We start from the raw sequence: 14973 nt of genomic DNA on the forward strand, positions 1-14973 counted from the left end.
CGCTTAGCACGTTGCGCCACACCAACTAAACCCCTCCTTAACCCATAAATTGCCGACTTATCCATTTATTTATATTTTGTCACATCTGCCGGGATGAAAGCTTGTACACAAGTGTGGGAGCTTAGATCAGTAGTTTCTAACCGCTGGTCCGCGGACCGGTGCGGCCTAGATGACCTTATTGTGCTATACACTGACCCGAACAAAAAAATTAACTAATGTTAAAAAAAATTCTATTGGCTTATGTTTATAATAGTGTTGACTTCGTTTCATGGCAACAAATTCATCTCTCTCTTTCCCCCCCAGAGTAATGGAACGATATATTTTTTTAAACAAAGGGCTCCAAGATAGCCACACAAACTCGTAGGCAGGTTATGATAATGTGATATCCATCACCTATTAGGTGTGACCAAATAGGAGTTAGACATCTCAGCGCACGCTACTGCAAATAATAAGGTAGTTTGATGAAACAAACTTTCAAAATTTCATACACAACACCAGACAATATTTGATAGTACTGATGTGAGGTGATAACATTACAAAAACACTTGAAAATACTACTTTTATTGGATAAAAAATGAACATCAGACGCATCACACCATACATGGTGGAGAAAACCGAATACCAATATTAATCCGTACATTTGACTGTTGTCATACATTGCCAAAAAAAATAATGAGCATGAAAAATTTGTTTGTGATCTGTACATAATCAAAAGAAGTCATACCAAAATATACGACACGGCAACTGACTGAGTGGAACGTGTGCCACACAACAAAAATTGATGAATAAATTCCGCATCTAGTGCCGCGTTGTTTTGAAACTTTTCAAAGAAATAACACTATGACAACCAAAATACATGTATTGTAAATTTAGGGTCCAAAAATATATACACAATTATCCATTCTTACCAGTGGCAATTTGACATTAGTTTACACAACAGACTTTCTGTAATACTCTATTATATTTAAAAAAAATATAACCAAACTAATTCCAGAAAGTACAGGAGTATCCAGGTTGTACTCAAAATAATTCTAACATAAATTACGAAAAATTTCACAAAAAATACAAAAGGGTTTACCCAAAAATATTGATTTATCAGAAATTTTCAAATCTTGCAGAATTCCAGAATCACTATGTACTCGAAACTCTTCTGAAATGTTAGTGGGTCCGATACACAATTTCAACAACCATAAGCAATCAAAAATGCCAAACACTAAATCAAAATCACAGGAAATATTTTTGTGGAGAATAAACGTCAATATATACACAGAAAAAGTAACGAAAATTTTCCAAACTACATATAAAAATTATATTTGCTTTTATTCACTTCTCTTCGCACCACTGGTTCTCTTTGCGAACCTGTAACAGAAAAAGCATCAAAGTTACACAAACGATTCAAGTGAGCTATAAATATTTTCATTTTCTCAACAACAAAAAAAACTTCATGGAATAATTAAAACAATACTTGAAATTCCAGAAAACTATTTTAATACAAACTGGGAGGACAGTGAAGTATGCCAACAACAAGCATAGTATTTATTATACCTCTAATTTTGTGCATAAAGCAGATTAGCGGGATACTTTTTGACGCTTCAGGAGTATGTGTACCATTATGAAGGTAACTAATTCTGTTCGCCTGCTTTACATCAAGTTGTGTGAAGGAACTGAAACCTATGGGCAGGCAGTATATTGGCTAACACAGACAGTCCCCGAACTCATAATAGAACTAAAATAAGAAAAATCAAAATAAAATTATGGCCCAACTTTAACCTGGTCTGGTACACACACTACAGGGAGGACCTATTCTTTGATTGCCTACATTGACACAAAATATAAATTGAAAATTCAGACAGTCATATCGTTGTTTATACTTGTATTTCGTAGTATGATGGGCACCAAGTGATTTATATTTACATCGTCAAGAAAAAGGCTCTATTGAGTCGCAGTTTTAAGACTGTCGCTCCCCGGCCTTTGCTTCACTGAACGACAATGTAAAGCCTTGTGCTTGTGCATACCTGTGCTTCCTCCTCTTCAGTGAAATCATTCTTGATATTAAACGTTTTTCGAATTTCTTCTGGTGTTTTGCCTTTGATCATGTTTGCAACAGTTTTACAAGTCACATCAAGAAGACCTTTGATGTCAAGATAATTTGCTGCCTGTATGAAAAAAGTAAACTTTGTAATTCGACATAATAAAATATTTATCAAAGAGGTCATTCAAATAAGCATTATTAAGGTTAATGAATACTAATATTGAAGAAAGATGGCATGGCGACGGCATTCTGTACAATCAGACACATTGTTCATAAGCACTCACTTGCTGAAGTTATTAGAGGGAAAAAATGGCTTTATTTCTGATAATTACCAAAAAGGAATTTTTTTCGCCAACTATTCGGACTAATTCCTTTCGCAAGAATTGGTATTGGGCATTATTAAATGGCTAGTTCTAATTGAGATTATCTCTTTTTTTACCTTCTCCCACTGACTAATGAATGGCATGAGATATATCAAGAGAATGCTTTTCGAGATAGTTGTTTATGTGCACAAATCACACTGATTATCAAGATAAATGAAGGCATTTTGAAATAGTGTTTATTGAATCGAGTAATCGAATCGAATAAAACGAGAGCTTTAGAAAAATCTATCTGATTGGAGAGGGGGAAGAAACTATCATTGTATCCTTTAAACCAGCGGTCCCCAACCTTTCTACCCTGGCGGACCGGTAAAATTACATTAAATGTGTTCGCGGACCGGCAAAAAATTAAAATGGCCGGAACAGAAAAGAATAACATATATTTGCGTAATGAAATGCAGTGCTGGGCACCCATTATGCGTAAGAAAGGTATGCATAAAATATCTCACATTAAAAACAGGTACATGCCAAATCATGTACAAACACAATTAACTCCTGTGAGAATTTTGCTGCTGTTTTGTTTCCAATATAAGATTACAAACGAGGCTCAAAGAAGTTTTTGCAACACGTAGCTCTGCAGCCGCGTGCAGCCAATTTCTTTGCTTCGTTGTAATTGAATCTAGTGATGATGTTTTTTTCGCATAACGCAGTAACTGGCTGAAAAGACGGACAACAGTTCGATTGCTCGATTACTTGGCCATGAGTATTCGTTATCAAGAGATATCTAAAATTGTGATAAGTAATTCTTTTTTAATCGGGACTGTAAAGTAGAATCGCCATTTTAATCAAGCCTTTTATTTTTGAATGGGTTCATCATAAAAATCCCTCTGCAGTTGATCGACGCCTCAAACGAAATGAATTTGCATTACAATGACAAAGTCGTCGTTAACTTGGCAACAGGCTCAAAATCCTACTGTGTCTGGAAAAGATCTCTGCGGCCCATGTTCTTTTGCGCGTCTCGTGACCACCTGTGGGGTCGCAACAAGTTCCTATCTTACTGGAATATTATACTGTTTTTGACTGTTTTCAGGTTTGAAAAAGAAGATATGCATTACGTTTTATATGGATGGTCATATTAAGTAGGAAAAGCACGCAGAACAGAAAAAGCACGCATGCCGATTTTGAGGCTTCTTAATTTTGCGAGATTTGATGGAGCGCATTCGCGATGAATCGGAGGCGAAAAGTGTGAATGCTCGGCGCCAAGATGTCGCGTAAGACGGCTTCAAGATGTCGCAATATGACGGCGGAAGAGAATTGCGTAATGAGCCAACGCAGCTTTGTATACGGTAGGCTACAAAGTACAAAAAAAAAACTTTGTATACGGTAAAGCGATTGAGACGGCATAAAAACAACAAAATTTCTCGCGGACCGGCAAAAAAGCTTCGTGGACCGGCACCGGTCCGCGGACCGGCGGTTGGGAACCACTGCTTTAAACAAATATAAATTGTCTCAAGCAAATCTTTAGTAATGACTAATGTTAGTGAATTTATATGCTAAATGTTACTAAATGTTTCATAACAAAGCATCAGGTATTTTAGTAATGTTTTCTCCTGTCGTCCTGTCTGTATTTTATTTATAGACGAGTAAGGTCATATAGAATAACCAAGAACAAGGTTGATACTTGTAATATTTAAACCAATTGAACCTAGGTTATGCTTGTCTTCCAGGTGTCTCTGCATTTTGTTTGTCGGTTTGTTGTTGTTTTGTTTTATGCCAGAGCAACCAAAATGAAATTGATTGATAGATTTGAAAGATTGACTAATGCAATGCAATCCAAAGTTGGTACTCCCAAAGTTTATATAATACACAGATATTTGATGACGAAACATTCAACCATCACCATGTGTAGTTTACCCTAAGCTAATCGTGTTTTCTTTTTTACTTAAATAATGTCTCTGTGCTTGTGTGTGTGTGTGGTGAGTGCCTGTGTGAAATAATTATAATAATTTTAGGTGAGTGAACACGTACCACTTCTTCTTGGCAAAACCTTTCATCTTACATTCTGTAAGTTTTAAGCCTTATCTAAGGTCTTGTTTGCTTTCCTGATTTCATATTCAGTTTTTATCTATTTGTTTTTATCAATAATTTTATTGTTATGCTGATTATGGAGTCGAAATAACTTATACTAACAAATGACAATTAATACGCACCACAATGAGTTCGAAAAGCGTTCCCTGATCAACTTTCAAAAACTCTTGATCCCAAACCGGGATATCATCAGTTCTTTTTTCCTTATTTTCATCATCTTCTGGTGGAGGGGGATCATCTTTGTGCTGTGTGCACCACTGTAATACCTGGATTGCAACATCAAAATAAATTTTTTGTTGAATAAGACTGAATTGACAACACAATGAATCGATGATAACACTTAACAGGAAGAAACAGTGCAGAACAGAAGAAAACTATATAAAAGAGATGGAAAATGTATTTCACATTGCTTTGTTTTGTACACTAGAGATGCATTTTTATTAACTAACTGATTTAACTAACTAACTTTAATCTGAGATAAATACCAATTTTAATTAACAAGAGAATAGATTAGCCACTAAGAGTAACTCAGATTGAGATCTATAAAACTAATTGGTGATTATAATTATTCAAAAACCCATTTCCTACTCATGATACACAACTCAAATAGTATATAATCAACCAGTTACGCCCACATTACTCCAGTACCATCTAGTATAATCAAGAGTTAAAAAATGTTTTCATCATAAAACATGCATAGATAATGACTAGGCCTGGATAGTTACTAAGCCAAAATGTGAGAATGTAAGCCTATTTATGCGGTGCGTCGCTTTATCATGCTAAGAATTAGCAATTCCCACTTGCCACAGCACATCCGATTACCCTGCCTAGGTTCGAATCTGTCGGGGATAGTTACTACAGGGGTGGTGACTCCTCTACGGCCCATAGGCCGGGGCCACAGCCCATCTAATTGGGCCACATGGGCCATGGCCCATCAAGCTATGGGCCGCGGCCCATCAGAAAACTTTCAATTTTTACAAAATTGTCAATATTGGAACCAAACAAAAATCGCGGCATGCCACCAAACCTTTTTCCTGCGATAAGCCTTTTCATAAAAATAAAGCAAAATACCAAGCTACAGAAAAGGATACACCTGAAGTGTGTGTACCAGGTTAGGGTTAGGACAAAATTATGTTCAGATTTTTCATATTCAGACATTATAGTTCTATTATGAGTTCAGGGAGTGGGTAGGATTTAGGTAGAATTTACATATTTATTAGTCTTTATTATTTTATCCCTTTACACAACTTGATGGGCCGCGGCCCATAGCCTGATGGGCCGTGGCCCTGGCCCATGGGTTGTAGAGGAGTCACCACTTCCACTCGATAGTTATGTGCGAGAGGATTGCTGGACTCCTCGCTGCCGCAGGATGGTTCACATAACCACTGGTCAGTATGGCTTTATCCGCCATCAAGTTCATCTAACCAATCCCATACCCGATATGAACTGGTAACCGGTAGGAAGGCTGTGGTTTGCTATCCGATCGAGTCATCGGCTTTTCTTCCCTCGTAATTAATACGTAAATCCTATCCTATATCAATCTACAATAATACAGTAATATCAATTATCGATGATACACCACCAATTATATCGCTAAGCCCATATGACAGTAACAAATTGAATTTAACTTGCTCAAATATAAGTTGGAAGCTAAAGGAGTGCTGAAACCTTCACAGAAAAAATTCGGTACTCCTGAAGTATGCGTACCAAGATGGCGGTGGCCGGAATGTATTATGTGTACCAGGTTAGGGTAAGGCCATAATTTTATTCCAATTTTTCTTATTTTAGTGCTATTACGAGTTCGAGGACTAGCCGAGTGACTCCCGTAGTATTTGTACCTGAAATTATTGCCTAACTCTAACCTGGTACACATACTATATTCCGGTGTCCGCCATCTTCGTACGTATACTTCCGGAGCACCAAAAACAGAAAAATTCATATGAAAAAATATTACAAATTAATTAAAAAACCCAGTTATAATTATGATATACCACCTTTCTCAAGATTGCGGCATTTGTGTTTGGTAATGGAATTGATTCTTCGTCATCACCAGGTTCCATTCCTAGATCTTCCAACATAGTCTTGATGGTCATAGATTGTTTGGCAATATCAATGTCTACATCAAAAACATCTCCATCTGCACTTTGTAATTTGATGGAAGGCATTTTTGCTGATATCACTTATTTATATCACTCGCTTATTTAAATATATTTGCCTGAAATTACAAAATGAAAAGTTCATAACATGTACTAGACTATATTGAAACAGGTACCTAATGTTTCCAGTACGATTTATTAGCTGTCCTCGAATCAATATAAATGCAGAAATGTCTACCAGATAACGACTGTTAAGTTGTCTGATTATTATGCTGCTCAGTTCTGTCCATAGTTGCAGAGTTAAATTTAGGATAGGATTCACATCTTTATCCCGGGGAAGCAGAAAGCCGATAAGACGGCTTAACCCCATGGTGAACCACAACCTCTCGTCCGGATACCGTACCAGTCCATGGGGATTAGATACGGTAGCCAGTTATTTGTTTTCAGATGCATAGACTTAATATCCAGATATCTGTTGACCTCTTTCAGACTATGTCGGATATCTGGATACCGGTATGGGATTAGTTAGCCAGTTACGGTACCGTATTTGTTTTCGGAAGCATGGACTTAATAGTGGAGGTCGCCGTAACCGACCAGCGGTTACGTGAACCACCCTACAGCGGCGAGGATACCAGCAATCTTCTCGCATATACGGTAATCATCCTGGCATGGGATTCGAACCCGTGAACCCTCGCGGAGTAATCAAATACAGATTTCAACTATCGGTACGGTACCGGTACCAGTACCGGTACTGTTTCTACATCACATTCTTATTTGGTATCATTCAAGCAGTTATCGCGTTTACTTCGCACCAGCAAACCAACAGAAAGCGATTTCCAGGCTGTCAAGTGTCAATGTTAGATTAGGTCGTTCTTGCGTACGGTACCGTACCGGTACCGGTTTCGTAAGACGACCCGACCGCGGATGCTCTGTCAACATCGTACCGGTATACTTACAGACTTATATTTAGAATATTCCAACCAAAACAAACACACATTAATACGAGTACGTACAAACAATCTACCGGTAATCATTATGCAGATACATAACGGCCGCCGAGAAAAACGACAAACGCGCCCGCAGTTTCGACGGTTCATAACAACGAAGAACAAACGCTTTTTCGGCAAGTACAGCCTACTGGACGTCGCGTCACGTGACAAGTGTAGCAACACCAGACCAAAGTGACTTTGCACCAAACAACACACCGCAAGTCTGTTGTAAAACTTCACTTTCACTGTCGTAAAGTGCTATGTTACAGGATCGTGAAGGATAGGATTTTACATATTTATCACGGGGGATGGAAAAACCGATAAAAAAGACGGATTAATAATCATATGGCGAACAACTCCTCATGGTGACAAATATTGGGCAAGTTGGAACGTTTTACTTATGGATACAGTTTTGGCTCCCGTAGGCCTACATTTGAACCCACGTACATTTGAACCCACGACAATTGCACCTGCATACTATTGCACCTATTTTACTATTTTACTATTTTTTTTGTTTTGTGGATATTTGAATCCATACTAACCCTAACCCATGGGTAGCACCTGTATATAGATTGAACTCGGGGATATACACATGGGTTCAAATGTACGTGGGTTCAAATGTACGGTCACCTACAGTTTTGATTGATTTGGGTTAGGGTTAGAGTTTAAGTAGATATAATAATCAAATTCAGAATTTCGTTCCAAACTTATGCAACATTTGTTATCATCATATTAACCAAAATCTTTGTTTTGAACATATTACTGTTTCGGAGTTTATTTTTTTCTAGGGAATTCGGTTACTAAGATGGGCTACTAGAGACTATTTGGATTGGAAGTACCAACAGGAAACTCCGAAGGATATCAGATCACCACCCAGTAGATGGCGATTTCAAACTCCGCAGGCTACCTCAGCAGAATGCAATACGAAACAATGAACTGAATTAATATTTTAACTCACCCTTCTAATCTTATTATCATGCTTAATTAGACAAAGACAATAAAAACAGCAAATTAGATTAAAGATAATAAATTACAATTACATCAAATTTGAATCCAGCCATCAATAGAAACAGTTCTCTTTGTCAAAGTAGCATGCTGGGCCCTTTCTTTCTCATATAGGTCATGGCACAAAATCAAATATATTCCTCTCTTCCTTCCCCCATGAAACTACATTACTCTATTGTGATCCTAATACAATTAGGGCAATCCATGACATGGAAACAATGCTTCTTTTTTATAAAATGTTAGCCTTAATTCAATAGTACTTTTATACATTTATTTTCTTCTGGAAAAAATGCAATCATGACAGGCTTTGTTGAAATGCTTTTCTTTAAGTTTATTTTTCCTTTAATTTTTACCACATTCGGCTTCAATTTTATAAATAAAACAAGGATACCTAAGAATTTGACACTCGAACTGAAGTATTTCAACAAAATCTGTATGGTTCACATTTTTGCTGAAATAGATATATTCTATCAAATACTCTACTAGCACCCTTGAGTGACGCATACAATATAAGCATAAGAACCGCAAATTTATCTCTTATACTTCGCCCATTCATACTATGTCTATATGGTCTCACCACTCAAAAGGCGCTGTATTTACGCCTAAATTTTGATTTCATTGTTATGTATATGTTTATTTGGTGCTGTGTTGTCTCCATTTATATATATTGTCTTGTCTTATAACAGGGATGGCGAACCTTTTCCGATGAATAGGTCAAAAATTATATTTTTATCGCGGAACAGAAGAGAGTGGGTCACAGATATTTAATCAATGTTTGTATCTATAAGAAACTTCTGAATCAAATATTGTAAGCTTCTGTTGGTGTTGGTGTGGTTTTAGGATAATGCAGCATTTCTATTATGGACTTTTTATGGCACTCGATTTCATGAAATTAGAGTACGAAAACCCGCATATTAATTACCAAAAAAGGTTTAGGATGATGGGGAAAATTTATTTACGGTACCAAATAGTTTAGACTCTTAGAGGGAATTCCACTCTGATAGTGTTATATTTTTCGATCTGCTTCCAACCACATTAAAGCACTTTTACACTGCCCCATTGGTATTTCGGATTCTAGGTTTTTATTTCAAGTCTGGAAGATTTTGTTTTCTCAGCGGCATTGTAGATGAGAAACTAGTGAAATGCAAAGTAGCATCTAGTTCTCGTATAACCCCTAAAAAAGCATGCAGGTGCACTTCCGAAAGAGACAAGGCGTTGCGAAAAATGAACAGATCGCTTGCATTGTTATATCATAAACGATGTCAGAGCCAATAGCTGAATAACGGTACACAGCGGTGCAGACATGCGTCAAAGATTAGGGGTTTTGAAAATTATCATACCGGCCCGAAAATATAAATTCGAATATGAGCGATCGCAGCCTTGACTGCCCAACTGACGGTACATTATAGTTTAGTTTATAGTTTTATATAGTTAATAATTTAAGGCCGGTTTTATCAATTTTTTAGCACTGATATGTTAGCATTTTTTTATTTCATTCGTGCCTTGGTGGGTCACGAATAAAACGACGTGGGTCACTTTGTGACCCGCGGGTCAGTGGTTCGCCATCCCTGTCTTATAAGCTCCCCTGTATAAAGAGTTTTGTATACACCACCCGTACCACTTTCACCACACCAAATGATCCTTTGCCCCACATTGCACAACTGTCTATATAAGGGACCATATTATACATATTTAATATGTTTTTTGTTTTATATTTGTCAAAAAGGGTGCATGCCGCACATTTGTGTTTTAGGCCGGTACGGTCTTGTGCATGCATCCCGTCTTAAATAATAATAATCGTTCATTTATTTGTTATCAATATTACGAGACGAATAAACATACATACATACATAATTCCGCATGATCAGTTAAAATCTGGTAAATGAATTTGCGAATATACCGTTAATACTGATTACTTACTCCGTTCCGACGGTCGTCGGGTGCGGACGTGTCTGCTGAAAAGACTAGAGAATTCTACGCGCTGTATGTTTCGGTATTTGTATCGCGTCATATCAACAAGAGCAAAGCCCATCCATCGGAATTAATGGAGTATATGAATAAAAGATTGGATTCAAAGTTAAATGGAGGACGATCTGTAACGGGTCTATTGCGAGGTTTCGATCTTTTTATGAAACTGGTTGTGGATGATGGAACGGAGCGCAGCAAAGATTGGACCACTGCACCTGTTGGAATGGTGGTCGTTCGTGAAAATTCGACATTGGAACGGATACAATGATTTTGAATTGAACTAATCGAAAACGACAAAATAACTCGATACCCCAATCCATGACTTATGCATAGACTGCTATGGAACATTCAATCTATTTACCAAGCTTGTTTTTTTTTAGGAACAATTTTTTGTCACTGTGTTGTTTTTGCAATGAAATTGAACTAGGCCTACAGCATCACCGTTTTGCGTCAGGGAATGGATTTTGTTCTGTGGTTTTGTAGGAAAAGCAGCGTTGTGTTACACATACACGTCTCATATTTTTTAAAGTTATGCCCGTCTCCCAGATATCTCTGCATTTTGTTTTGTCTGTGTCATCTGTGTCTTTTTGTATTGTTGATGTCAGAGAACCAAAATAAATGATTGATTGAACTCTCAATCGGCTGGCGGTTGCCAGTCCATGTCGGAAATGGGATTAGTTATCAGTTATCCATACCTCTGTTTCAGATGCATGGATTTGATGGTAGAAGAAGCCGTAATAGACCAGTAATCAGTATTTATTTTATCACCATAAAAATTGACGAGTGTTTGATGTCTTCCACTTTCATGGGTTCTTTGCAAGCAGACACAAGTATAATCAAACGAAATAGTATAATAAAACGTCGCGAGAGAAAACGCTCGTCACTGATAAATATATTGGAAACCCGAAATACAAAAATTGACGCACGGCGCCGAAGAGGCGGATACCGAACCTTGTTATCTGATCCGTTTGGATTCGATTACTATTCTCCGGGCAGTAGCCACCTTTGTTGTAATGTAATGAGGTTTGGCGACTCTTGGAGTATATGTACAAGTTTCATTCGATGCTTTGACCAGTGCTTACGTGAAACACACGGCGGTGAGGAGTCCAGCACACCTCTCGCAATATAATATATATATATATTGCTCCTACTTGTGTTTTCTCTATTCAAATACGAAAAATAAAAAACGCAGAACGAAAGCTTCAAAAGTGATAAGACTGCAACAAAGCAACGCTGAAATGAAATAACGAGATGAAGAATATTACATTGCTTAAATACATATATATTGTGACGAAAATATTTCTTGTTCATTCTCAAGTTTTGAATAATATATTTTTTGCCGACTGTAAGGTAGGAGAGTAGGGCTGGGAATGGTTACCAGTTAACCGATTTTAGATGGTTAACGGTTACAATTTATTTTAACTCTTTGAACTCTGAATCCCCAGAACGATGCTACTCTCTCACCCTGACCTCCCACGCCGTCGCATCGATTCGACGCGTTAAAAAATTGTAATATCCCTAATTTTAAATCAAAATAACTTCTAAACCATTAGATATCAGATGGTCTGTAATATATCATATAAAAGCTCATCTAGTCTTTTATTTTTAACTGGCATTATTTTTCACGAGATGTTTTGATGAGATGTGTAAGCCTATTTGTAGCCCTATCTACTATTTTTTTGTATTTTGGTAATATTTAATACATTTCTTAGAAATGTATCATCAATATAAGTACAATTTTGATAAGTATACACAATTACCTTTCGGAGAATATACGTATGACTTTCTTAACATATGCATAACTCATTTTATTGCAGAATTTGTACTATCGATTCAAATGGTTTGCGAACAAAATTTATCAACTATTTGACGCCAAGTTTGCGTAAGGACGCAAAGGGCGACGACGACATTGTCGTGATAACGTTCATGCGACGTATCGTGCGTAACTCTTTGCGTGAGGTATATTGCGCAATTGCACATCTGGTCGTTCACAGCTTGAGTGCAGATTGTGGCTTCATTGCATTAGTATCATAATCTCGGCCGCAGATAAAACCCTTTCAGACGAATTTTGATCGAACATAGTAAAATTGCTAGAATATAAAGGCCATTTTATATACGTTTACTATTTGGATATGGGACGAAAATGAATGGCCAAAACGAAATATTTGATCCTCATGAATTTATGAGGTTCCGCCGGAAACATCAGGGGCTAATTATTCACCGTTGGATATCATGAAGATTGAATAAAAAAAAACTGATAACGGGTACACGGAAGACATGGTGGCACCAGTAGCTCACCTGATCAGTGTTTTACATTTTGCAGCCTCATTAGATTTTCGAAATTACTGCATATACGCTACATTCCTGATATCGCTATATTTACAATGGATTTTAAACGAAATCTTTGTCCAGATGAAATATTGGATAGTATTCATCTATCGGAAGAAGAAAATATGGCACAATAAAACTCAGCAATGGCGCTAAACAATGCATCCATCGATATGTTCCATCATTCTGTTTTTAAAAATCCTTATTTTGGCTATTCGTATTTTTCATATCTTTATGCAATTAAACGGCAATAACACTGCGTATTGTGTGTTTTAGTCGAACCGATGTAATGCGTAAATTTCCCCGTGTATCGTTTACAAGTCGTAAGTCGCTTCACGAGTACGAACTTAAGTAAATGACGTTACGAGCATGCGAGGAAAAGTGTTTCTCGTATGAAACGTAAACGTGCTACGTGCCAACGTAATTGCTTAACGTCGCTGCGTAACGGCGTAAATGTGTTAGGTCGTTATTTACGTCACCTTGACGTCGCCTCGATCTTGCGACGAACAAAATCACGAATAAAAATGCTTCTAAAATTTGAATGGTGCAACATAAGTTCAATCTAATGGTATCACTGGAAAGCTATCTTCAAATTCTACAAATTTTGTCGATAATGTACTAGGTTTAATCGAAAACAAATTTAAGTTTTGTCAATTAGATTTGAGCAATTTTCAGAAGTGTTTATGCTTTTTAATTTTGCCAATTTTCATAAGATGATCACAATATTTTATCTCAATTTTAAAATTATACTTAGTCCTGTAGATTATCTTTCACACGATGTAAAACTTGTCTAAATATAATAAATGGTTCGCGAGATATGAGGTTTCAAAGTTGCATACCTCTTACGGGATGCGAAAGCCGCTAAACCGGCTTTCAGCGTCAGAAGACTTTCTCGGGAAAGCCGGCTTTCAGGGTTCAAAGAGTTAACCGTTAACTGACATCTCAGGTACAAAACATCTTTTACAGTGTACAATTCCTTCAAAAATGTTTACGAAATCGCAAATTGATCTCATGTGGCGTTTAATTCAAAAGAATATCACTAACTGAGTTGGTAAACAACACCCAATAAATGTTAAAAAAAGGAAGTACCAAAATTGCTGATTATAAAAACTTGACAATGATAGATTCAGAATCAGTTTTCGGTCGAAATATATTGTTCACGATTTTATTGCAGTATCGTATAATCAATGTCATCCAACAATTGCGCAGTTGATGCTCAAAGTAAAATTTGCAGATCGAGGACTGAAGATCTGTCACATAAATGAAATTTAATACCGGAATCGGGATTTATCAAAATGCATCATATGTCCGAACCACGCTGCATATCTCTTGCAGCAGAGCGATCATGAAACTATCTCGATTCGTAAATAACTCTGAGCGATACCCTGATAAAATCACGCGAAATTGCTTTGTAACCGTCGTGACGTAACAAGTTAAAATTATAAATTAGTACGTGAAGCGTCAGACCGCGGTTAACCGATTACCCGGTTAACCTTTAAAGTGTTTTCTCTGAAATTCCCAGCCCCACAGAAGAGGGCATGTATCGTAGTAAGTCATATCGGAAAATCTGGAATCAACTTTCAATTAAATACATGCATGACGCGAAAATATGAATTACATAGTGCTGGGATTTACATGGCTACCGGATTCTCTCCGATAAAATACACTGGGTGTCGAGCATCGCTGCTAGAACAACTCATTGCAATTTTTTATGAAGTTATGGTCTGGTTTATTGGACATTTTATAATCATTGATGTCCGTTTTAATCAAGCTGCAGTGTAGCTCTCGCTTACATGTGCAAAACCAAACTCCAATTGCTTTAGTTTAGAATTAGATCATTTGAAATACCCGCCCTTATTTATCAACGAACTACTTATTTTGATTACATTTCTTAAGGTACTCGTATTTTTATTTTGACAATTAGACGATACAAACCTTGTTTGAAAACGCTCCGTCGTTTATGAATAAGACATGATAAAACAGAATGTAGTTAATCATCAACAAATTGCAAAATCCATTACTACAAAACAAGAGAGCTCAAATATATAAAACATTCATCAAATTTTTAAATTATTCAACAGTGGGTTTTGACTGAACTAAAAATACTGAATTTTTAAACAAGTTTAGCAGAATTTTTTTGCGACTTC

At 36.9% G+C, this 14973-nt stretch overlaps 1 protein-coding gene across 1 annotated transcript; it reads right to left on the minus strand.

The window, feature by feature from the left end:
* Nucleotides 1–545: 545 nt before the first annotated feature.
* On the minus strand, nucleotides 546–6657 carry LOC120347360 (S-phase kinase-associated protein 1). Its single transcript, XM_039417293.2, has 4 exons — nucleotides 6435–6657; nucleotides 4563–4706; nucleotides 2016–2156; nucleotides 546–1359 (listed from the first exon to the last, which is right to left on the minus strand). The coding sequence occupies exons 1-4, from the start codon at nucleotides 6603–6605 to the stop codon at nucleotides 1324–1326; spliced, it is 492 nt and encodes a 163-aa protein (XP_039273227.1). The 5' UTR covers nucleotides 6606–6657; the 3' UTR covers nucleotides 546–1323.
* Nucleotides 6658–14973: the final 8316 nt, after the last annotated feature.

This window comes from Styela clava, chromosome 11 (genome assembly GCF_964204865.1).
Source record: "Styela clava chromosome 11, kaStyClav1.hap1.2, whole genome shotgun sequence".
NCBI lineage: Eukaryota > Metazoa > Chordata > Ascidiacea > Stolidobranchia > Styelidae > Styela > Styela clava.

What these genes read in the sequence shown, in the direction of transcription:
- LOC120347360 (XM_039417293.2), bottom strand. Translation starts at nt 6,605, where the DNA reads ATGCCTTCCATCAAATTACAAAGTGCAGATGGAGATGTTTTTGATGTA. An exon ending in ATGCCGCAATCTTGAGAAAG is followed by an intron (nt 4,707 to 6,434) that starts GTGGTATATCAT and finishes GTTGCAATCCAG; the next exon opens with GTATTACAGTGGTGCACACA. An exon ending in CTGAAGAGGAGGAAGCACAG is followed by an intron (nt 1,360 to 2,015) that starts GTATGCACAAGC and finishes TTTCTGTTACAG; the next exon opens with GTTCGCAAAGAGAACCAGTG.